This window comes from Cebidichthys violaceus, unplaced genomic scaffold (assembly GCF_023349555.1).
Source record: "Cebidichthys violaceus isolate CVI_PGR_0920_01 unplaced genomic scaffold, fCebVio1.0.p SCAF_25, whole genome shotgun sequence".
In the NCBI taxonomy this organism is placed as follows: domain Eukaryota; kingdom Metazoa; phylum Chordata; class Actinopteri; order Perciformes; family Stichaeidae; genus Cebidichthys; species Cebidichthys violaceus.
Genome location: NW_027176428.1, coordinates 5,955,454 through 5,977,705, shown reverse-complemented (window position 1 = coordinate 5,977,705; position 22,252 = coordinate 5,955,454). Strand labels below are relative to the sequence as shown.

Sequence of the window (22,252 nt, the reverse complement as noted above, 5' to 3'; positions counted from 1 at the left end):
TTTACTAAAATAATGTGGTTTGCTACCAACGTTTGTGAAACTAGTAAACAAGTTGTTACCGATAAATATCTCATGATGGACAGGATTGATCATACTTCACACATTGGTACGCAAATCATCATAATAGTCATCAATAGTCATACTTTCATGACATCCAAGTTCTGTGAACAGCTGTCTAAAAACCTGTGGGATTGTGGGGGACAATGGTTTTATCAGCAGTTTCTCGGGTCACATCTGTATGCTGCGTTTAATTATGAGTTGTGTTCAGGAAAGAAGCGCTCTGACTAACAACTAAAAATATGTTACTTAAAAAAAAGAAAAGAAAAAGAACTAAATGACTTAATAGCCGACTCAAAATTGCTCTCACATGCACATAAACAATGCCGCAACTGAAATCCCAGCAGACTGGGCAGAAGCATTTCAAATGCAACTACAACCACAAAATGTTGTGAAATCACACAGCTAAATACAGAGATGCATGCTCACACACACAGTCGGTGCCAAAGTCAGAGGGGTTTCCCATAAACTGCTTACTGCTGACTCATATTATTTTAACGTATATACAAATTGTGTACATTTATTTAAAGATCTACTGCTTCAAAGAATCAAGAAAAAAAAGACATTGCATGTTGATGTGATTACAAACCAACAAATTATTTCAATAAAATCTTCCTAATAACATCTTTATATTAATCCAGTAGTATTAAACCCACATTGTCTGGTGTCATTTGTTTGTGCAAGTTCAATAACCTAATTTTCTGCATATTATTGCACTTTGCTTGTCCAGTGTTACTTGGATTACGGAATTTACAGAATTCTTCTAATTGGACAACTTCTTCCTGGTTTTTTTTCTTCTCTCAGTCAAAAACCGTCGCCAGCTCCCTGTGTTTTTAATTTGTATGCCATTCTGTAGCATGTCACAGTTGTCTTAGACTGTTTATGCTGTTTGTATTTACTACAGTATGGTAAATGCATTTATATAGCACCTTTCTACCTCACCAGACAAAGTGCTATATAATTAGCCTCTCATTCACCCATTCACAAACACATTTGTACACCAATGGTGGCAGAGAGGTTTTAATGCTGTCCACTTGGCCAGATGTTAAGTCTCATTAAGACATTAGTCTTAATGAGACGTTACCTAGTTAAATAAAGGAAACATTTGAAACTGTACTGGATGTAAAGTAAGTTTGGTTCATCTGCCTTTTTTATTTTGCATTTCATATATTTAGGCTGCTTTTTGCTTCTTAAAAAAACCAAATTAAAACACCATTTCTGGTGGACTATTTGTTATGCATTCACTTAACTGTCAGATCTTTTCAAATTCAGAGTTGACAAAAGACTATTTCATTGTGACTTTAAAATCTAATCACAAAAGAGAAAAGATAGTAAAGAAGTGCATTGCACTTCAGCGTCGTCCAGCCGAGAGCAGCACATAGGGATCATTTTCTTTTTGATTAAAAACACAATGGACAAGAAACACAATATCCAATTGTGACTTGGGCCATGGGTGGACTTCATGTGAGCGAGCTGAGACCAAGCAGTTGGGAGGCTGGGTAAAGGTAAGGCTAGTGCTCTTGTGCTATGGGCCTCATGGATGCGCAAGATCCGGGTCGTCTGCTTGTGCTTTTTGTGCACATTCACTGCTCTCATAAGGCAATTACAGCCGATAACACTGTCCCAACCAATGGACCACCGTCATAGAAGCTTAGCACCCACCCTTTGGTTCCCTCTCAGGTAAACACTGTTAGCTATTTCAGCACTGTTGCCGTTGTTTGCGCTGTTAGCGCTATTAGCTGTAAGGCCCTGGCTTGGCCATCGCCATGTTGAGAGCCCTTGATAGGCAGTAGAAATGCTCCCAATCTTGTTAATAGCAACTTTAAGGACACTACGCCCCGCATAGGACCATTTCCCCAAGCTGTGATTGGACTGTTGATTGTTTTTATTTTGGCATCGATCATGTGTTTCCATTTCAAAAAAGAAAAAAACTCCCTTTCACTGGTCTATGAGGCTCTATGCTGGACAACACTGAAATGCAATACACCTCACTTAGTGTCATGATTACATTGTATGGTTCAATAAAAAACAATTAATTATCTTGTAACAGACCAAAAGCTAAGTCCTTTAACATATATTTTTTTATTTGGTTATGACACAGTAAATGCATGTATACAAGGAAGTACACATTACAATGTATATTGTGTATACATGTAAAGTTTTTTTTTTAATTAGGTATTTAAAATTGTCCATACTATAGGGCTTTTTTAAAAACAAACTCAAAATATTTTTTAATCAAACCTCTAATTCTAATATGTGCCTGTTTTTCCATATCCATATGTTGCCAGGGTTCACTGTACCAGGCCTTTGTTTTTTCATTCATTCATTCATCTTCGTCCGCTTATCCGGGATCGGGTCGCGGGGGCAACAGCTCCAGCTGGGGACCCCAAACTTCCCTTTCTCGGGCCACACCTTTGTTTTTATTTATTTTAATTTATGAAAAATACACTGTGTTATCTTCAGCATGTCAAAAGCTTTATAAGGTAAACACATTTTAACTTGCACCGTGACAAATATAAGTATTTGCACACATTGTGAAGTCCTCATCATGCAGAGATAAAAACCAGGATTGATTTTCCCGGCAAATACCAATGTTGCCCAACATAAATGGGCTCAAACAAATTCTAAACTGCACAAGCAAAGAGACGTACTCGCGAATAAATGGACATTCCATACAAGACAAAAAGTACTGAAGGGGGAAAACCCCCCTTACGCTGGCACCACTAAGAGTCCCAAAACACTCCTTTTATAAATACATAATGTATATATGCACACATACATATATGAAACCCTCACCAAAAAGAAAGAATACCAAGACATCAATCACATTCAGCAAAAAGCAATGATGAGTGGATGTCACTGGCTTCACTATTATCAGTCTTATTACGCATGTCTGGCATACAGAGGGAATCCACAGAGTCATCGAACATAAACCACAAATTAATATCCTTTCCAACTGACTTGACCTATTTCCTATGTTATTGTGAATAAAATATGATTAACATTTGTTGCAATTTTAAACATTATTTTTTCCACCTAAGTACCCATTATAATTTTGATTAATATAATATAATGTATGTATATAAATATGGGGGGGGGGGGGTATTGTAATAATAGTCAAATGGAAACAATGTGTTATGCAACATAATTACACGCACTATGTGTGTCTGTAATATAATATGAAAAACATGAATAATAGAAGAAAATGATGTCATATCAAAATTCCATATGTCAGATTATTTCCGATTTCCAGATCTGTCAATAGTACTAGCCAATCACATGGGAGGAGTAGCCCATTGTCGCAAGATTCTGAGAACCCCCCCCCATTCCAGTCATAGACACTCCCTCAGGTGCCTGTCCCAAATTTGGCTATAAATTGAGGCAAGAGATGACGCTAAATATATGCACTTTTCTCTTCTGAGCTCTTTAGGAAGATCATACCACGAAAATTTCACCTCTCAGAAGTCAGAAAACTGCACATTCGTCCAACTGAGCCAGCAGCATCTTCACTCCTGAGGGCCCACTCTTCTCGTCTCTGCCTCCAGAAGATCCATCAGCTCGTCCACCAGAATGACTCCTTGGTCCCTCCTCCTGTCCGCCCTGGTTCTCTCGTCTTTCTTCAGCAGTGCCTGGTGCAGTCCCATGTGCAACAACCAGTGCTGTCGTTTCGTGGAGGCCTTCCCTGTCCGGCTAAAGAAGCTCAGAGAGGACTATTCACAGATCCGAGATTTCTTTGTGAGTAAAAGCACAACATTTACTTTGACAGTACCTTTAAGGTTAGCGCAGCATCATTTGGGTAGATCCTGCCAGTCTCCAGGTGATGCTGCACTTTCTCACCTCCGTCTGTCTGCCTCTACGGCTGCTGCTGCTGCTGCTCACACTGTCACTGATCACAAGCGTTGTTGTTGTTTTTTTTACAGGAAGCAAACGATGACTTGGACACAGCGCTGCTGGACCAGAGCGTCGAGGACTCGTTTAAAGTAAGTTACCTTTTTAACTATCCACGAAGATCATTCACTATGCTAGAACTGCACTGCTTCTCAACTATAATCAGAAAATAAACACAGCCTAAAATGAGCGACAAGACGAACATTGTAAACACGCGGACATCTCTTAACCGGGCTGGCGCTTTCCTCCCTCCTTCAGAGCCCGTTTGCCTGCCACGCCATGAACAGCATACTGGAGTTTTATCTGAGCACGGTTCTGCCGACAGCCATGTCCGGAGTGACGGAGGAGACCAGGAACTTACAGCCTCACATGGAGTCTATACAGCTGATCTTCGACGAGCTCAAGCGTGATGTCACCACATGTGTGAGTAGCTGGCACACGTGTTACTCCTACGGGAGACTGAGATGTAAACAGGCGCCGAGTGCGCGCTGCAGAAAGCTCCGATGTAGGCTACAGGTAGTGAGGAACAGAATAAAAATGAACTTCCAAGTTTAAAGTGTTTAGTCCAACATTAGAAATGTAACATACCCGACATAAATCACAAGTAATTATCTATTATCGCTGTGTAGGCTACTGAAAAGTTACACGTGGACGATTAAAGACATGCTGTAGGTACATGTATACGTTTCTGTTTTCATTCACAAAATAACCAAGTCGGCATAATTTACAGACAGGAAGAGTCTACACGTGATTAGTCGTCACAAAAGTCTAGTCCATGTGTCACAGACGAACCATCAAAACCACCTTACTGGTTTGGACTACATCCAATAACCGCCAAAATATTCCAAGCATCGGGCAAACGTCTGATTATGACCGAAAGGGGAAGAATGGCTCACTCTTTAGTCAGTGATTCTTCAACTGACTTGCATAACTGTGCATCACCCAGTTCTTGCAAAAGGGAAAGAGAAAGGATGACATGCTATTCACCTGAATTTCTTTTCTGTGCTTCTGGTGGGTGGGGGTCGAATTCAGGACATGGCTGTCTAATGTTGGTAGACCCTAACATCATCTTTCTATTGTTCCCCTTTAGAGAAATTACTTCTCCTGCAAGAAACAGTTTGACATCAACAATCTAAACTCTACTTACAATCAGGTGAGTGTCGACATTTCATCTTTAATTGTGAAAGTGCTGGGGTTTCATTTTAAAGACAATTTGTGTGTGCATTCCTGTATTTTGACCTGTGTGTTTGTCCACAGATGGAGAGTAAAGGGCTATATAAGGCCATGAGTGAGCTGGATCTGCTGTTTAACTACATTGAAACATATCTGGCCTCTAAAAGGCACAGAAACAAACTGGCCACAGTTTGAAGACCTGCTGACCCTAATCGAAATGTGAACCTGTTCATCCCAGGAACTCCTTGGCCTTGGACTCCTGCGCTCTTTTGTATTCAATCTGTTATTTTCACTGGTATGGGTGTTGCCAAATGTTGTTGCAGCCTGCTGAACTGATGTCTTTGTTATTCTGAGACTTCTGTTTTTGTCCTGGGGACAAGTTTCTGTTTTAAGACCATATTGAGTCCTACACATATGAAGTTACAACCAAAACTATTTCGCTTATGAAGATGTGGTATTTATTTGTTTATCATATATAATATGTATTGATATATTTATGACTAATATTGTATTGTTGTCGATGAATAAATTACTTGTTGATAATGAATGTCTCTTTTGATGTTTGTTTGACAAGATGATACAGTTGTTAGCATGCCATTTATTAGGAATGGGTAATTGTAAGAGCACTGAAAACATCACATCCTGCAGTTCTGCAGTCTATATGTGGGGAACCTGAGTGTAAACTCAACATGCTGATTCACTAACCTCAAACGTGACCCATATACATCACTTACCAGCAGCAGCCCTGCTGTATCTTAATTTACCGAAACTGTAACTAACCAGTCTCACCCTCATGGCACGCGCACGCACACACACACACACACACACACACACACACACACACACACACACACACACACACACACACACACACACACACACACACACACACACACACACACACACACACAAAACAGAAGTAGCACACAGGGTGAAATAGCAGCCCTGCATGTAAAAAATGTGTTTTTTATGTGCTATGTCATCTTTTTCAGAGAGGATCTAATCCATGAGCTGTATCCCAATACATTTATACCTGACCAATAAAATATTTTCTAAACCGAGGGCACAGAAACATGCCCCTTTAATAACATTTTGAATGTACGTACATGCATTAGTCACACAAGATTCCTGACTTGACTCAGGCCTCTGCATTGAAACTACTCAAATGACATTTTCACCCGCCTCTTGCTTCGTCAACGTGGGATGATCTGAATAGTATCATTCCAGCAATGACAGTACCATATGCAAAGATATCATTCATAACAATTGTCTGCAAGAGACAATTTTATCTATTTCATTCTGACCAGTGTTAATAGCAGTTTCGTTAAGGATGGATCACGTTAATCAGTGTTGTGTTCACTCCTTGAAACATTTTGAAGGTGTGGATTCAGACTCCAGTAAGCCAGTGTTTACGTTGTGAATCGCTCGTCTGTTAGACGTAAGATCATATCTGGCTGTTGGTAATGACTGGGTTTGTCTGTACAGAGAGCAATGGTTTCGGGGCAAGGTGAGAAAAAAAGAACCACCATTATGATTGATCATGATTTACTGTCAAAAATGGTTATTTTCAATATCTAAAATATGGATCTATCATGGCTCAGTGCTTTCCTCTGAACAGTTAAGATATCCCAAATCAACTTAAGCTTACTTCAAAACACTCCAGTTGGAAATCATTGTCAGGAACTGTACAAAAATACAGGGGCCCCTCCCAAGTATTTCAAATAAACTTAAATCCTTGAATTGAATTCATAAAAAAGCAAAGCCCTTCTCATTGTTCTTAATATTTTCTTTTAACTCATTTGTTCACATGAAAAGTGACAGGAATAGTTCAAATAAAAAAAAAAAGCTCAAAAGAACAGATTAAATCCCGGTTCCTGTCTCACCATCACACAGCTGACCAATCACATTGTGAAGTGGGTTAGGGTCTGTTTGACAGTTTCAAGACAGTGTCAGGAGTGGTCGGACGAAAAAGTCAGTTTAGAAATAGTCAAGATACATGTGACATTAAAAAGAAGAAAATAAGACATGGCAAAAGTTGTCGCAGGCATCCGTTCTGATTCATTATTTTGAATCATAAAAGGTTAAAAATGAATTTATGTGCACATACCTGATAAGTCAAGTACGTGATTGTATAATTTTTAGAAGACAATGAAGAACGTGTTTCAAAGAAGCATGTTTTTTAAATAATCAGCAGAAAAAGACGACAGGAGAGACAAAAAAGAAAATCAAAGCAACCACAGTAACCACATGTTCCCAGAGCTGTACTTGACAGTAAAAAGTCAGATTTCCAGCACATGTGAAAGATAAGCAACTGCTGTACATGTAAAACTGACTACGAAACAGCTTTCCGTTTGATCACATCTGAAAACCTTCGATTCACTGTGGGTTTCTTGTTGAGAGGTGATGTGCAGCGTCTCACGGCGGGGCAGGTAAAACAGCTCTGCTGTGTCTGAGAGGATGTGTTCGTGTGAGAATGAGGATGGCGATGCCACTTCAAAGAACTACAAGATGTCTAACAACCTCAGCTGAGAAGTCTCCATCCTTTACATTTCCCCACACGTTTAAAAGGGCATAAACGGTAATGACATACTGAAGGGCAACACGCTGACACTTTTCACCTTTTTTATTATGTATTGCTAGTTTTCATATTGGTGATGAAATGAATGTTATCCGACTTTCCTTCAATGGTGGAAATCCTCTGACGTTCAACTGTTGAGGCTTAGTGATTACTTCAGAAGCTACATAGACTGTACGTACATCTAACCTGAGTTTTATACCACAAATTGTTCCCAACAGGTCAGTAAACAAAATTATTTAGGGTGCCCTCCCTAATTTAGGGAAGTGTGTGCTGGGTGGGTGGGTGTCAAAGTCTGTAGCAGGTGGGGTAAAGGGGTAGACTCCACAGGGTTACTATCTGTCATGAGGGACTCCCCTGAAGACCCATTTACCCCCTTTCTCACTTACCTGAGAGAGCGAGAGATGACTGTGGGTTTCGTCACACTCAAAGCTGGAAGACGAGTGCCTACGGCTGCCTTGCACCTGAAGAGAAATCGGCTTGTGCATTAGCGGGAAGCTGCTCTAAACACCCCAGTGTTGGCAAACACCGTGTTGACTCAATGACACCACACGGTTTTGCTACGCAAATGCGTATATTCCAGGAGTAACTCATGCTAGCAAGTATGTCATGAGTTGAGTCTGTGCACTCCGTGTGAAAGTCACAAATCCCAAGCCGACCTGACAACCTGAGTCATAGATGGAATCTCTAAATAGTGAGGCAACGGTCAAATGTGAAGAAAACATTTACATTTGACAGTTATTTAAATAATGAATGGGACCGACAACTCAGAAAGCTGGCCTTCATGATCAAGAGTGCATAAAGAATTAAAACTGGAAATGTATTACCTTGGTTATAACCATTCAAATAACATGACTGCTTTGGAGAGAAAATCGTACCCAGAAAACAACTTTGCCAAATGCTTGAAATATTATAAATTGTAATCATTTCTAAATAAATTGCTCGTTGTCCTCGTTATTCATCCGTTTTACACTCTGTTATTCTGTATGCAGAAATGGAGATAAGAGAGCAGGTTTGGGTTTGTGTGTTTTTTAATCCAAAGCTGAAGCAGACAAAAGTACAGCAGGTGGAGCTTAACAGACTCAACGACAGACAATTCTGTGCTTCCACTACAAAAAAAAGGGTGTTGAGGGGGACGAAAAGAAAAAAAAGAAAACTGGAGGATCAGTCAAAAACATCCAATGAACATTTTTACAGTGAGAGATTTGTAGGTGCCATGTGACATGTAAAGTGGGTGTGATTTTACAAAGTGAAGTGGACTAAACTGACAAATGAAACACAATCATTTCCCATAATCCCATGTGAGTTGGAAGCATCCTATTGCGTTAAAAAGAACATCGACGAGAAGCCGACAGTCACATCCTGTCGGAGTGTGACGACAGCTTGCTGGTGGTGTTGTCAGTTTCTGCTCTGAGACGAGGAGCAGCTCTCGAGTACTTTCTACTTCCTGTCAATCCTCCAGGAAGTGTATAGGAGAAACGTTGGGAGAACAAATGAGTCCCACTGAGCTTCCTGACAGTTGAGCTGGTGCAACCAACAGCAACTACATGATCTTTTCAGAGACACCGTCAGAACTCGCCCAGTCTGTCTGAACCATGTATTCCCTAGAGAGTATGCTACTGCTTCCATAAACACACATCAACGCATATTGTTGCATGACATCTCTCAGACACATTTGCAAACAAAAATCAACACTAAGGGAAAAAGGTCCTAGCAGTACTTCAAGCTGACAAACATCTGCATAGCATTCACCTGAAATATAATCTGGCAATGTTACAAATTGGGGAAGCATAACATTGGTAAAAGCCTGAACCAAAGGGTAGGTAGGGGGTTAAAAGTCATTTTGCTGCTTTAGCAACACTCAGTAAGGCCTATGCTAATATGTTCATAAAATCATGAAAAAATACAGTATCGGTTGGCTCCTACTCTCCTATGAGCTACATGCGGGAGAAAGGGGGAGCCAGTTACTGCTCTTAAACGTGGCGTCCTTCTCTGCCCTATAAACTATGTACCTGAAAAACAAGCGTAGATTAAGGTAGGAGAGAGGGGCCACAAGAGCTCTGTCAGAATGGCACATGGCCCTCGTGAGTGCATAGGCCTCTGTTCGACATTCACAAAGACAAACTGAACCTAACAGACACTCCCACTTTACCAGCTAAATCAGGGACAGAGTCCTTACATTCCACTTGTCAGTTTCAAAATACATCTGCTTACTTTGCATGTACGTAAAAGAAAACTTCCCTTGCTTTTATTTTTGGGATTTAGCCATTTGATTTAACATTCACGGGTTTGGGGCTAAAGCTAGAAAGGGGCGGCGGGTTGAAGATAGAACTACTGCTAATGATAAGGCTTCATGTCCTATTCCAACATTCAAGCCCCTCTGAGTACACAACCTGATATTAGGGAAAGGAGAGGAGGGAGATCTCACCGATTCCCACTGCTCTCCTTTTCTATAATTCATAATCTCTTCACTGGTGTAAAAACACAGATAAACTTCCTCTCTGCCATACAGAGTGATGGGTTTGTTAAAATGGTTGAGTAATAAAAACAAACACTCCTACGAAACATTAGAATTCGCCATGAAAAATAAAACGCTGAGAAAACCCATGCAACGCGACTCGCGTGTCGACAAATTATTGCTTCCTTTTTACAACCTGTGTCTGTATGTGCATGCGTGTGTGCAACTCTCAGTGGGCAGCAGACTGGGGGTCCGGCGTGGGGTGGCTGGCTTTCTTCCTCCTTTTCGTTAGCAGTGGATTGGTCGATTCCTCGATGGTCTTGATCTTGATTTGCTCGTAGTCGACTCTCATTGTTGCCAAGGCACTGGTCATTTCCTCCTGGAAAATGATGAAAAAGAAGCTCATTAGGCCGCTTGCTTTGCCCAACCAGAGTCTGCGGTTTTTGGATAAACTTCATATCATTACACTGCCTTCAAGCTTGAGAAGCAGATCGTGACTACTGTCCAGTGTGACGCTGCTTTCTATTCTCCGACACTACTTTCAGAGAAATTGTTAATGACAGAAAAGATAAAACACCACCAGCTTTATGGTTTTATGACTAAACACTAACAAATCATGGGGACATTTCTGATATAGTTTGATGCATTCTTTTATTCATAGAACAATTTAATATTAAAGAACTTGAGCAAAACAGATACAAAGAGAAATAGACATCCAACCTTGACATCCTCCCATGCGTCCTTCTCCTCCTTTAGCACTCGGCTGGTGTGAAGTGGGGTCTGGGGAACCTCCATCGACTGCTTTAGAAAGACACACACAAACACATCTTACTTCACTGGAGAGATATCAGCCAAAGCCATCGAGCTGAACAGATGGTAAGAAAGTGAGCTAGAAATAGGCCCGATAGAGTTTGTGCTCACATTGATCCACGGATGATTCATGAAGTCGGTGATGGTCATCCTTTGCGTTGGCTCTGTCTTGAGGAGGGTCCTAATCAGTTGTTTTGCTGCAAACACAATTATTATTTACATCATTAATAAAGAAAGGAAATTAAGACGGAAAAGTCTTATGCACAGGGTCAAGTAAGTAACACTGCATTTTGAAACCCCAGAATAAAAATAACAAAACAATAGGAGAGCTCAGATCAAGCGGCCACCAATTGTAATCAGCCAATATTTGATCTCAAAGGCCAATCAGATGACGAAAACGTGTCCGACAATTTCTCTACAGCGACTCAACATCTGTGTAAAAGGGACAGCCAGCATGAGTCAATTCATGACTCTCATCCCTTGATTTTAATATTTACTATACAATGTAATGGCTAACATTACGAAAACACACGTAGAGGCCATTGGCCTTGCATGATGGTGCCAAACAAGACTACTGCCATTTACTTATCATATATTAGGATTGACTGGCAACTTGTATATATCTCTATACATGATGCATGTATATTTTACACACAAGCAGGGTTCAAAGTATCCCATTTTCTAAATTATGTTATGCAACTTTGAAAAGAGATATGAGAACCTAGACTGCAGTACGTTATGTTCTGGTGGAGACATTCAGATAGCAAATTATTTTATGAACTGACTTTGCCATGCCTGTTTTATTGTCATCTAAAACTGAATAGAGAAATCCCACTGTGAAAGAGACCGGAGCACACATCCGACAGTTAGAATTGTGCTGGTTCACGAGTAGTGTATTACAGTACAACCCATCCGCCTTTCTGTTAGTATGCTCATATAACAGTGTTTCCCATTAATAATAGACTTTTTTGCCGTGTCATCACCATTCATACTTATACTACTGTGTTTATGATTAAATTATTTACAATACTTACAATATTAAAAATACTGTTACAAATTAAACTACTGCAGTCAAAATGTTACTTCAGTAAAAGTACAAAAGTATTGGTATTAAAATATACTTTAAGTACCAAAAGTAAAAGTACCCATAATGCAGGCACATTATAAATAATATATTTACGGTAGGCCTATATCATTGGATTATAATTATTGATGCATTTATGTGTTCATTTTAATATTGGTAAGATAGTTTCATGTACTTTATATACTTAATAATTAGGCTATATACTATGGAATAATACATCATAGTTAATTAGTTGATTTATATTTTAGCATAACTAGTAACTAACATTGTCAAATAAATGCAGTTAAGTTAAAAGTACAATATTTCCCTCTGAGGTGTAGTCGAGTAGAAGTATAAAGTTACATAAAATTGAAATATTCAAGTAAAGTACAAGTACCTCAAAATTGTACTTAAGTTGTGTAGCCTAAATGTACTTAGTTACATTCCACCACTGCTAAAACAAGATCACATGGACCTTCATAGATAGAGCCTCTTATTTTTGCTCTTACAGTGAAAGAAGCATTTCACTTTAAAACGTACAAAACTGTCTTCAGGGGTAACGTGCACACAGACTTTCCTAAAAGCTCTGAGGTCTACCCTCAATAGTCTCAAACACTGTGTGTTCTTTGTGTGTGCGCACACGCGCGCACACACACACACACACACACACACACACACACACACACACACACACACACACACACACACACACACACACACACACACACACACACACACACACACACACACACACACACACACGTTAGAGGAAGGTATTGGGTTAGTTTAGTTTATGCCAAATCGTCAAGTTAGCTTCTCTTTTCCTTCTAAAAGTTTTGCATTACTCAGGAAATCATACATCACTTTCAACTGTAGTGAATGCGACAGATTGCAACCAGGAGGTGAAACAGCTGCCTCAGTTTCTATTTCTCGATCGGACAGTGTGTTTGTCATATTTAGGTTACATGATTGTTAAAGAATGTCTGCAAGAGCTTTGTGAAAAAAATAACATTGTCATGAAGTTATTTCTGACTTATGTGACAGTTTTCCTTTTCATCGAGACTAATAAACATTACTTTTCAAGAGAGATACATTTCTTTATTAACAAAATAATCCTTCACATAATTTGGTTTTCAGTTATCCCTAACTCTAACTCTTTAAACCCAATGCTTTCAGTGGCTTTATAAATAAACAAAGTGTAAGTGTGCATGTTGCCTGACCTTCCTCTGATACGTCGGACCATTCGGGGTTTGGAAACTCATATTGGCCCATCCTGATCCTCTTCTTCATCCCAGGAGAAATGGCTAGACCGTGGTTAGAATAAAAAGGAGGGTATCCACACAACCTGTTCATGGTTTAAAATTTAAATATTAGTTATAGCACAAAGAAAATACTATGTGATGAAGGGTTCAGAGATATTGCAAAAAAAAAAAAATTGACTTACAGGATATACATAATGACACCCAATGACCACATGTCACATGACTTGTCATATTTCTCTGGGCCAAGAACTTCTGGAGCTGCAGACAGAAAGGAATAAAGGAAAGCGTAAGAGAAATGCAATATCTAGCATTTTTTAACTGTTTATTAATAAGCGATTGAGTGGAGCGAGTGTGCACACAGAACCCCATTCTTACCAACATAGTAGGGTGTGTAGCATGGAGTAGCTAACGAGTTGTGTGAAGTGGTCTCCTTGGCAAAGCCAAAATCTGTGAGTTTGAGCAGGGCATTGGGCCTCTTCGAGGAGTACAGTAAATTCTCTGGCTGCGGGGAGGATTCAGAAGCAGGCCAGAAAAAACAAAAAACAAGAGTTGTATCTTTAGTTACTGTAGCTATGGAAGTCATCCTTTAAACTCTTAGAACGCTTTCATTTCTCAGTAAAAAGCAAGAAAGTGCCTTATTAAGCAGTGTGATGATTAGTTGTGATACAAACCTTGACGTCTCTGTGTGCAATGTTGATTGCATGCAAGAACTGAATGGCCTCTCCTATGCTTTTCATGATGTCAGATGCCTCTGTTGACAAGAGAAAAAAAACAGCTCTTTCAACAGAGATTAAAAGTGACTTTGATTGTTGCATTAACCAGCAGACGCACCGGCCATTTATCTCAACACTGAGCCAGTAACAGCAAATGTAAAAGATACCGATAAGGGTTGCATGATGTTGTGGATCGTAATCATGAACCTTCCTACTTAGTAAGTGTCAGTGTGTGGATGCAGTCGAATGTCTGAACCAGTGTGCTATGCAATCATGTAATAAAATACAGCAGTATTGTGAGAAATGCTCCGATTGTTTTAAGTCAACATAAGTTTATTACCTCTCTCTGTGAAGGCCTGATCTCCTCTGTCCTGGATTCGACTAAAAAGCTCACCACCATCCATGCTGCGAAAAAAAAAAATGAATTCAGGATCTGGCTTTTGAAGGCTGAATAATATCAGTTTTTTGTTTGTTGTTGTTTTTTTTTTTTGGGGGGGGGGGGGGGGGGCAAGTAAGCAGATAACATTCTGATGTTCTCAACTCTAACTTCAACCTCGGTTCTTGCCTTTGGTCCAAAAGTTTAATAGGTCTCAAAAACTCCCTCATGGATCAACCAGAGCCAACAAGCACACCGTTGCATCGACGGATCCCTGAATCACACGTGGTCACATGAGAGTTCATCATGAGTGGCTGCTCTACAGAGACACGGTCAGCGGCCCAGTCAAGGAGGGAGGGGGCATTAGTAGGAAGTGACACACTGAAGACAAACTGACCTCAGCAGCATTATTTCTAGTAGTGAACTAAAATAAGCAGAGAAAGGCTCTGGCTAAAAATTAAAAAAAAAAAAACTTTATGAGTCACGCAAGTTATGATTTTGGCCAAAATAACTGCTTATCAGTATGTATGTATGATCTATCATAATTGTGGGATGGCTGTATGAAACATAGCCCAGTCTGATACAATGTATTTCTTTCACTCCTGACTGGTCTGCTGGTAGAGGTGGTCTGTTGGTTGACCAACGCAGGTGGTCACACTATATGAAACCAGCTGAATCACTTCTTCATACCTTTAACATAAGTGTTAGTATTATTAGTCATTTAAAACTCTACACAGCAGGAGCTAATAAAAAGACACTTTTTTTGTGGTCCAGTACACACCTTTAGTCTATGAATGACTGATACGGCAATAGAATTAACCTGTGACCTATGAAACTGGTGCACAGGAGTTCACCATTTCACAGTGTCAGCAGAGGCAAAAACACCCCATTTTTTCTAAATTTTGCAAATTGAGAAAAAATGATGATAAAGTGATGACAAATGACGATAAATTGTTTGAGCACAGGAAATTAGATGTGATTAGATATGAGAGCAACTTTCAGGACTTGTCACGATATGTTGAGTGTGTGAGTGTGAGTGTGTGAGTGTGTGTGAGTGTGTGTGTGTGTGTGTGTGTGTGTGTGTGTGTGTGTGTGTGTGTGTGTGTGTGTGTGTGTGTGTAGAGAGACATATCAGAGGGCGTCAACGTCAATGTGTTTTGGAAATGAGAGAACATGGAAAGCACAATTCTACAAATGTTGAAGAGGAAGCAGTAAAACAATAATTTCCAAAGCTGTACAGTCATTTGCCATCTCATTACCTAGTCCTCGTTTACTTTGGTGAAGACTTTTTTATTTTAATTACATTTTTTTCCAAAAAAAATTACCTAGAAAAGCTATGGTTTAATACATGTACCTTTGTACCGGTCTGCTGTACTGTTCAATACTGAAGACATTTAGTTAGGACAAGTTGGTCTAAATTATAACAGAAACTTTTTTTAAAAGAGGCACTTTTAATTTATTTTATTTGGAGGATTCGGTCTTGTTTCTTTTATTTGAAATGTAACTGTTAGGCCTTAAGTTACTACAGAAAACGTTACTGGTGCTGTCAAATACAAAGCTGATGGTTGTTAACCTGCATTCAATATGCATGAGGCATGAGTGCGAGAAATGCAAACTCGATGCACTTAATGATAAGTTTCATTTAATCATTCTTCTCAGTATGACTGTGTGAGTTTCAGATGATCCAGGCATGCATGTGTTAACAGGAGAGCAGGACCGGCAGACTTAGAGACGTGGGACAGCCCTGCTAAACCACAGCGCACTTCTTCATTCTCAAAATCTATCACTCACGTTCTGCATGCTGACAAACAGACAGTCTCTCCATCTATCGTATTTAGATATCAAAATGAATCAATGTGAGAGACCTCCAGCAGTGAGGCAAAGGTTCACACCGGTGTGACTTTTTTCTTTTGTGGTCAAAGATAGAGATGAACTTGAGGTCTCTCGACCTCACCCTGTGTTTCTGAAATACTGGGGAAGTGTGAATTCTCAGCAGAACAGAGACTTATTGTATATACTAAGAACTAACATGAGTGTACATCTTACACCATCACAGCAGAAACCCTGTTACACCCTTACAGTTTCAGTCCACATTCTTCACATCTCACGGACGGTGTGAAGACACCACGTCAGTCCGTGAGATGTACTCGCTGATATCGATGCTATCAGCTGTTTTTTGTTTCCTTTCCAAAAACAGCACAACTTCTCTCAATACTTTGACTTTCCATGCCTGTGTGTGACTCTCAGACCCAAGCTCGTTTGAAGACAGAAATCTTTAAAAACGGGTCATAAAATATACTTTCTTCTAACAAAAAAACAAAACAAAAAAAGGCTTAACCATTTCCTAAAACAGCTGGGCATAGTAGTTTTTAAACAAACAAGAGTGAATGGTGTATTTGTTGGGGACTACTTTCTGCTACAGATGTGGTGTGCTATTGACTATTTGAGTCTCCATGGATGGTGTATATATGATTGACAAATTAAATAAAATGCCCATATCCATCGCAATAAAGGACCATCACTGAATTTCCTAAATGATCAAGATGATTTGACACAGTGACCCTTTACACAACATGGGAGAATACTTGAACAGAATATAGGTCATCAGACTGACTCTATTTCTGCAGCGTCAGAAGGCGAGCAGACTGAGCAGCTAGATCTCACAAGCCTCTTGTGTGTAATATTCAAGGAAATATTGTAGTTTCATCAGAAAAACTACTTTTCTTTATTGCCTTTTCATGCTGATCATGTCTTCAGTGAAATTTTCATTTTCATCACCTGCAGCATCTTAGCATATGAGTGTGTAGGTAGACGGACCACTACATCCGCACTGGAGAGTAACCACAGACCTAATTATTGCACATGTGACAGGTTGATGGGGGTTTGGTGGTTTGAAAGTGCTGCAAGATGGAAATACAAAAGGCGAGGAAAAAGGTTCCGTGCTCATTTAGAAGAAATGGGCCATTTACTACTAGGATCATACAGATTTACAATAATTGACCTGGCTAAAATGTGCTTAGAAAAATTGATAAACGACGCTTAGGCTCTCTTGAACATGCCTTCCCAAGTATGGAAACTGCAGACTGCAATTTTTTAGATGCATCGTCATTCTCTCTTGAAAGATTATGTGTCGATGCAGAAAACTCGAATTGTGAAAGTAAAACTCAATTCTCAACATTATGATCGTCTGTAACAGTTATGTGACACCAGGCGGTCCGTTCCTGTCCCTGAACGCAACAGACTTAAAACAAACCACGTCTTGTTTACGTTCTAAACTTGGCTAAATACTAGCGGACATTTGGTGAGGGTGGCTAAGCTTGAGCAGCCGAATATGGACACAACCCGACCGGCTTAAAGGATAGTTTGTGGAAGCATTTTTCCTCTTCTTACATCCAACTCGTAAAGGGTGAAGCGAATCACAAAGTACATTGCAACTTATATTTTCAAGGACTTGCGTGCCTACTCAGTCGTTGAGAATCAGGGCTTTTGCGTTATGTTGCACACTTTTGAACCGAGACACAGCATTCCATCTTGATGTTTTTACAGAAACAACGATACTCACACTCTACAACAAAACCAAACCTAAAGCCATGGAATCACTGTAGAAGGTGGGTAGGATAGAAGTAACACGCTATGCTAGACATTAGTGGTTTAGTGGATCACCCGCCATGGTTCGGCACACTTGTGAACCGCGGATTAATTTAATTTTTATTTATTTTTTTTACAGTGTAATCATCATAGTGTGTAATAAAGTTTTACTGCTGCTGTTCCTTTTCAAGTAACAAGTCCCCGAATATCAATGCAAAGAAGTGTCAGTGCACAGATATAAAGCAGTAGTGTGTTCATGTCAACGGAGCAGGTTAAAAGCATTTAACGGTGAAAGTCATGGCGAGCAGAGGAGCGTGAGAAACCCCCGGTGTCATTTAAGTCGCAACTTTGGGAGCATTTTGTCTTCCCTGTAACTAATGACGGGATAAGGGTGGTGGACAAAACCGTTACGGTATGTAGGCGTTGTTTAAAGAGAAAGACATGCAACAACGGCAATACATCGGGCATGTCCACACATATGAAGGGCCACCACCCCTGTCAACCACAAGGTATCATCGCAGCATTTAAGAAACCGTTTGTGGCAGAATCAGACCGGGCTAAAGCTATTACAACATATATTGGGGTCTTTATTGCTGCAGACACTAGGCCATTCTCCGTTGTGGAAAACAAAGGATTTCATCAATTTCAATTGATGCTGTGGACACTGGCTGTTATTTTACCGATCCGTGAGGTTTGTGATCCGTTGCACTCCTACTAGACATCCATTGCCACAGAATCTTTGTGACCCTGCATGTATAGTTTCACCACATTTCAGAGGAAGCATCTGTGAGAGCTGGTACAGAATGCTCATTGCCCGGGATTGGTTGAAGAGAAGTCTATATTATGTATTTGTGAATGGGGGCAGCTGAAGTCTGTGTTGTTAAAGGCACAATTGTATTTATTTTCTTGTTGGTTCTCCTAGAAATGCTGGGAAATTTGTTGGGAAATGTAACCCTCTAGTTCAGAGGTCTTCAACCGGGGATCAGCGACCCCAAGGGGTTCCGCGGAGGTACTGCAGGGGGTCCACGAAAATTTTGGTTTATTAGACTTTTTTTTTTTTTTTCCGAAACATGAATCTGTCCATTATTTTAATGGTTCAGTATTGTATGCAAGATAACAGGTATGTTTATACATGGCAGTGGCACTAATAGGCCATCACTCATTTTCGTTTCCACATTTATGCTTAAAATGAAAACGTCAATTTGAATAGCTTGTATGCATGATTATCATACAAGGTATGTTTACAAATGGCAATGGCACGGCCACCCTACTCATTGTACCTTGCACATGTTTAAAATAAAAACATAAATATATGAGCCTGTGTATTATTTGAAGAGCTTAGTATTGAATGCACAATAACAAGGTATGTTTATACATGGCACTAGGCCCAGTTTAATACAAAACACAATTTTATACAATATACTATAGTAGGGGGTCCCTGCTCCATCTCTCTATCAGTTTGGGGGTCCTTGGCCTGAAAAAAGGTTGAAGACCCCTGATTTAGTTGTTACTAATATTGAATTAATAAAAGATAAGTAAATTCATCTGTTTTTTAAATATGATAAATTGGTAGTTGTTTTATAAATGCATAGTAGTCCTCTGACTCAGATAGCAGTGTTTCATTATAAAGCTTTATGCCTCACTGTGTGAAAGAGACCGGGATCATTCTTTAATGTGTAAGGCAACATCAGACTTGACTTAAACATTGCTTTCCTGACTTTGTAGAACAAAATGTAACACATAAATACATAGATATAAATGTACTGACTTGTTATTCATCAAAATAGTGGTATCTAATACCAGATCAGGCTATTGTCACCAATATCCAATCCTGCTGTTTGAGTCAGTATTGGCATCAGTGCATCTCTATGACCAACCCAAACGTATCTGCTAAAATGCACTCAAAAGACATTAATGATCATTTTATTCACCACTACACAAGGATAGGTATGTTGACTGTGCACTCACCACTCCATGACAATAAGCAGACACTTCCTGCTCTGATAGAGGTTCTCATAGACATCAATGATCCGCACAATGTTGGCACAGGGAGAAGCCCTCCAGTGCAGCTCCACCTCCCTACGGGCCTTGGCACAATCCTGCAGCATCTGGACAGAAGGTCAGAGACAAGGAGGGTGAGGCTGGTAACAGCAAATACAAACAAGTTATAAAATACACTACAAGTTAACACGGCTGTTTAACTGCCAAACAGAGAAAGATGTGCAATGTGAAAGAACTTGATTAATGAAGTGTGAAATACATTCTGTATGTACTAGGTGACATGAAACCAACAGCGGACAAACTGGACTATTACATCACACCAACAGTAAACATAAAAGACAGAAGTACAGTGCTGCCATCAGCTGGCAGAATGTTGAAAAGATGTCGAGGAGTTTTTATCCAATCCAGCCTTGTGTGAATGTAGCACCCTCTGTGTGCGTCTCTATGTCAACACACCGTTCAACAAAAGCATGTTCGTGTCATAATACATTTATTTATTCATTGCTGCTACATTATAAATTCCCAACAGTAAAATGTTAAATCCTCAACACCCCACACCAGAAGTTTAGTTGCAAAGAAATATTTCTGAAACACTTAGAAATTCAGCATGCTGCTCAAGGGCACTCGGGAAGCTTGGAGGTATGGTACCTGGCATGACTCCGAGCCTTATGGACAGCTGACATGAAATTCAGTATTGCACTGCTTGCAATTTTGTGTGGGTATATTGTTTTTTTGTCTTTACGTTCATCACCATAGTGGACAGCCAGCAAATAACAAAAGGCTTGGTCATGTGAGATTAATTCACACAGTTGTTATTTCTGTTGGATATGATTTCAGGCAAGACAAATGTAATTTCTTTATTCTAAGTAAGAGGTATGATAATTGAATGTACAATGTACAAGTTCTTCTTGCCATAACCCTTATTTGTTGTACTTCATGTTTTGTTTTTTTGGTGAAGCACTTTTTGTTGGAATGCTGTCTACAAAAGGGAAACCCAATAATTTCTCCCTTACAATAATGCTCATGTTTATCAAAGAAAGCATTCAGTATTACTAAGTATGAGTTTTCACTCAGCACAGGGTCATATATTATGACCTAGCCAGTTGTAAATAATGCCACAGACACCATCACAGGAAACTATCTGCATCCTTTACTGTAAAACGACTTCTTCAGTCAAATATAGGCCTGACCTTTTGAACTACTTTTTTGCATCCGGCAAACTTTCTATAGTTTTTGCGACTACCGTATTTTCCGCACTATAAGGCGCACCGGATTATAAGGCGCACCTTCAATGAATGGCCTATTTTAGAACTGTTTTTATATATAGGGCGCACCGGATTATAAGGCGCATAGAATAGAAGCTACTACAGCACAGTACCGGTGTTTACCGCCATTACTTCGGCGACGCCGCTGACTACGGTAGCCGTAATGCTGCAAGCGGTGCGGCTTTGTAGTTTACCAGTCGTACTGAAACATTTTGACAGAGCGCCGTGTACAACCAGTATGGATCTACCAATTAACCAATTGATCCATATATAAGGTGCTCCGGATTACAAGGCGCACTGTCGTTTTTTGAGAAAATTAAAGGCTTTTAAGGGCGCCTTATAGTGCGGAAAATACGGTACTTTGGGTAAAGGAGATATCAAATCATAGAAAATTCAAAAAGGATAGGTATGAATAAACTCATGGTAGATTTTTACAACTTTTCAGTATAGCTGCTCAAAGTATAAGTTGTGAAGAAGAGGCAATTTAATGTTAAACCAGAAAGGAGCACTGCAGATCTCTGCCAGGTGTTTGTTGTTTGATTGAATACAACCCTAAATTGTGCTGTCACCGCTATGCTTTCTCTGTCTGAAGTCTTTCGAAACCTGCACATACAAATTAGCATTCTCCAGGAGCAATCTAAATCAGGTTTTCCCGATTACGGAAACTGGGTTTTTCATAACTGGGTATTCCCCAAATCAGGTGACTGTAGAAAACTGAATGTAACCTGGTTGTGTATGCAAAAAAACTGACTGCTCTGGTTTGACTCCTCCCCCTTACTCTAGCCTAATGTTAAATGATGTTCTTACTCCGTCCACTGAAAGCTTTTAACAAAGTTCAACCAACCAAAAGTGTGTGAACTAAACCCAACTTAGCTGAAACCACAAGATCAAACAATGCTAGAAAACAGTGTTTTTTGCACCCGTTTCAATTTAAACTAAAGACTGAATGTGTTTAAATTAAACTAGAACATAAATCAAAAACATTTACGTTGTGCACGTAAAAATTACCTTTTGTGAGCCCCA

General features: G+C 39.7%; 2 protein-coding genes across 3 annotated transcripts in view; one reads left to right on the top strand and one right to left on the bottom strand.

The window, feature by feature from the left end:
- The first annotated feature begins 3,354 nt into the window (after positions 1 to 3,354).
- Positions 3,355 to 5,665, top strand: il10 (interleukin 10). Its single transcript, XM_068720187.1, has 5 exons — positions 3,355 to 3,792; positions 3,978 to 4,037; positions 4,204 to 4,368; positions 5,036 to 5,098; positions 5,203 to 5,665. Exons 1-5 carry the CDS (start codon positions 3,628 to 3,630, stop codon positions 5,311 to 5,313), a joined length of 564 nt encoding a protein of 187 aa, XP_068576288.1. The 5' UTR covers positions 3,355 to 3,627; the 3' UTR covers positions 5,314 to 5,665.
- Positions 5,666 to 8,706: 3,041 nt separating this feature from the next.
- The window catches only part of mapkapk2a (MAPK activated protein kinase 2a), a 28,348-nt gene continuing 14,802 nt past the window's right edge, over positions 8,707 to 22,252 (bottom strand). Inside the window, exons 2-10 of one of the 2 annotated variants that reach the window (XM_068720327.1) lie at positions 19,932 to 20,071; positions 14,340 to 14,404; positions 13,958 to 14,037; positions 13,662 to 13,788; positions 13,469 to 13,544; positions 13,245 to 13,369; positions 11,073 to 11,158; positions 10,872 to 10,952; positions 8,707 to 10,530 (exon numbers count right to left, since the gene is read on the bottom strand). In XM_068720327.1, coding sequence (XP_068576428.1) covers positions 10,381 to 10,530; positions 10,872 to 10,952; positions 11,073 to 11,158; positions 13,245 to 13,369; positions 13,469 to 13,544; positions 13,662 to 13,788; positions 13,958 to 14,037; positions 14,340 to 14,404; positions 19,932 to 20,071 — 930 coding nt within the window. In that variant the 3' untranslated portion in view covers positions 8,707 to 10,380. The remainder of the gene's footprint in view (positions 10,531 to 10,871; positions 10,953 to 11,072; positions 11,159 to 13,244; positions 13,370 to 13,468; positions 13,545 to 13,661; positions 13,789 to 13,957; positions 14,038 to 14,339; positions 14,405 to 19,931; positions 20,072 to 22,252) is intronic. The other variant, XM_068720328.1, reaches the window with a different exon arrangement.